The following is a 3,207-nucleotide window of genomic DNA, read 5'->3' as shown; positions in this document are numbered from 1 at the left end:
TGTTCCCTCTCCTACACTCTCCTATTCTGCAAGGATTATCTGCTGTTAAGGCAGAGAATAAGTTTGGTCTCTGTGATCCATACTGAAATGCCAATGACACCTCTACCAAATTCTCTCTAACAGTGGTGACATAGACCAGGTGAGGAATATAATTACATTAGGTAATAAATAAATGGAAGGAGTCATTCTTCTCAAAGTGACATGGGTAATATAATTCACTTCACTGGTCCTTCCAAGCTACCCCAAAACTTGAGGACCTTTAGACAATAATCAGAGATCCACATAGTTCTGATTTGACTCAAATCCTCATACCTCTTGCAATGAAGCCTCAGTTGCTTCAAGTGTGCCAGTGCAAAAAAATTAGTACTCAATACTGACATTCATATTTGTGCTCTAAAACTGAATAAATTCCCTGAACAAATTAAGCCCTTAAAAAAAAAACCAAACTTCTAAGTTTGCTATGAGCATTGAATTCCATAACAAAGCCACCACTTGATTCCCAAGCCTACCCTTTTAAGACAGTGAAGTTCCTAAACCTCATTCCTAGCAAACTGTAAGCCCTGATTAGTGTACTTTGAGATGTCCATTGGTTTTCAGTTGTCGGTCCTCACCTCGACGGTTCCTCCAGGCATGGTATTTCTTGATGCTCTTCTTCCAGGCAAAGCGCCAAATGTTGAACATGAAACACCAGGACACAGCATACATGGCTACTCCACCTGCCTTAACAAACCACTTGGGTTTAGGGGAAGCCATTTCACAGAAAAGAAGCCTTGCACCGACCCCAATTCTCACACCGGTGAATAAAGCCACAAAGAGAAAGTCGACCACGTCCCCTGTGAAACTGTGGTAGTGCCCTGTTTCCCGGAGGAACCATCGAATCTGTAGCAATGGGTTAGTGATCTCACTACCAAAGATAACAGCATTGACCTCAGTGCCTGATTCCCCAAGAGCAAGAGCCATAATGATACCCAAGATACTCAATGTGTGATGAGCCAACATCAGAGCTCCCTCTGTCTGGAAGTAGATGCACCAGCCAAGATCAAAGATAAAGTAGCCAAGGGTGAGACATAGAACATGTACTTGAAGAGGAGTGTTGGGTAATCCTGAAATAAACAAAAAAAAAAATTAAATTGAGTTTCTGTGAACTATGCTATCTTTCCCAGAAGTCCTATACCATCTTTCAAGCTTCTGTAGCCTCAATTAAAGCCAGAAAAATCGCAAGTACATTTCTTTGTTTCATTTAATGCATGCTTTCTGTGATTATTGATCAGCTTCTAGAAAAATTTGCATACCAAATTATTTTTCACAACCCTGGGGATTCATTTCCTATGAATTAGAACCCAGTCACCTGATGTAAGAGATAGAACTCTGGATTGGGAGACAAAAAGACCTGGGTTGAAATACTTCCTCAGATACTAACTGTGTAACATTGAGAAAGTCACTTTATCTCTCTGACCTTCAGTTTCTTCATATGTAAAATAGGGTTAATAATAGTACCTTATTGCATACAAGGTACTTTGTAAACTTTACAGCTCTGTATAAATAAGAATTTTGAGAGCCAAAGAAGTCTATAAAAGGTAGCCTCTTGAAGAAATCATGTAAAACCAATTCAAGGCACTAGGTCATTTAGATTAAAATCTCATGACCTCATTCCTCAGTCAAAGATAAACTGTCCTTTCTATCCCCATTACATTCTTCCCTGAATATCAGGTTTATTTCTTATCTTAATGTTTTAATAGTAGGCAGATAGTAGCCCTATTCCTATCTTCCTCAAGTACATTACAATCATTGCAGCCTGTTAACATCATATTTGTGGGAGTTAGGGGGGGTTGGCCTATAGAATGTTTTTGAGTTATGAAACAAAGTTTAAAGACTGCTTCTAGGAATAAAAATTGAGGAATAAACTCATAAGTTCAAAAAGGAATCATATGAAATCAATGGCTGAGAAATGTTGATAACTGAGGCATATATAAATGAAGAGTAGAAAAAAGCTTTTGTACACTCAACTTTGGCCAACGTTTACTCTGGTGGCAAAATCAGTGAGGGATACCAAAATAGCAGGACATAGATTCCTCAGGGCCTATTCAAGGCTGAGGCACTAGCAAATCAGAATCTGTCCAAATATAAGGACAGAGAAACCAATAAAAGTAAACCATACAGGATGGATGAGTGTCTCAAAAGTGATTCATAATGGGAATCATCCTTCAATGTTGTGCTAATTCTCTAGAAAATTCCATTTCTTCCAAGGCATTTCCCCCCCCCCCCAGTCCATAAATCCCAAGGAAAAATTCCTGAAGCCCACCTGGGTGAGTAAAAGGCCAAGGACCATCAATAAAGCCAATATAAGCAGAAAGGCCTATGGAAAGGACTCCATGCGTAAAGGTAACCAGTCGGCAGCTCCATTCATAGCTCCGATGTTTATTCAAGCGACAGAAAGATAGGTAGAGTGATAGCCAGCCACACAGGGTGCATAGAACCTGCACACACAAAGCAGCTGACATCCTGTCATAGAGAAACCAAAAACAGATACATCAAGGGGAACTCACCCTAAAAAGGCAAGTCATGGTTTTTGCATACATGCATCTTCATCTCTGATGCAGAGTGCAAAGAAACCACAAACCCACATGCACATAAATAGTCCTCCCCATGACTCTTCTTCCTAACCTACATGGCCACAAATTTTCTATTCAAATTTCAATGGAACTCCTTCTGACCCCATATAACCCTGACATAGCATGCTTTTAAAAGGAGAGCCAAATTCCGTACTCAGTTCAGAGCCATGCATACTTTTATGCTCAATGACTGTAAATAAGTCTTCAGCTCTATTTCTGACTTGCCCTGTGGCCTCCAGGAAGTCTACTTTACTTCTCCCTGTATTAGTTCCTCTATGACAGGGAGGCTTTAATAACATACACGTGAGGAGAATGCATTCATATTTCAAAAACTTCAGTGGAATCCTTTCCTGGGAGAAGCTTTAGAAGAACTGCAACCACAGAACTCTGAACAATTGTGACATCACTGACACAGCTCTCCCACTTTTCTGCAGAATATAATTACCTCCTATATTTTGTCTTCATTCCGTGTATACTTATGCATGTACATGTTGTCCTCCCAGTAGAATATAGGCTCCTTAAAAGCTAGTATTGAGGACAGCTAGGTGACTCAATGGATAGAAAGCCAGGCCTGGGGGACAGGAGGTCCTGGGTT

At 40.2% G+C, this 3,207-nt stretch overlaps 1 protein-coding gene across 2 annotated transcripts; it reads right to left on the bottom strand.

Moving 5' to 3' along the window:
- Nucleotides 1-445: 445 nt before the first annotated feature.
- On the bottom strand, nucleotides 446-2,501 carry TLCD5 (TLC domain containing 5). Of its 2 annotated transcripts, XM_044666404.1 has the most exons (3): nucleotides 2,303-2,501; nucleotides 1,031-1,103; nucleotides 446-673 (listed from the first exon to the last, which is right to left on the bottom strand). In XM_044666404.1, the coding sequence occupies exons 1-3, from the start codon at nucleotides 2,499-2,501 to the stop codon at nucleotides 565-567; spliced, it is 381 nt and encodes a 126-aa protein (XP_044522339.1). In that variant the 3' UTR covers nucleotides 446-564. The 2 variants fall into 2 exon arrangements, with proteins under 2 accessions (XP_044522339.1, XP_044522338.1); XM_044666403.1 differs by having other exon boundaries at nucleotides 446-1,103.
- Nucleotides 2,502-3,207: the final 706 nt, after the last annotated feature.

The sequence above is a fragment of the Gracilinanus agilis genome, chromosome 3 (genome assembly GCF_016433145.1).
Source record: "Gracilinanus agilis isolate LMUSP501 chromosome 3, AgileGrace, whole genome shotgun sequence".
Classification (NCBI taxonomy): Eukaryota; Metazoa; Chordata; class Mammalia; order Didelphimorphia; family Didelphidae; genus Gracilinanus; species Gracilinanus agilis.
This window is presented reverse-complemented; position numbering and strand designations above follow the sequence as displayed.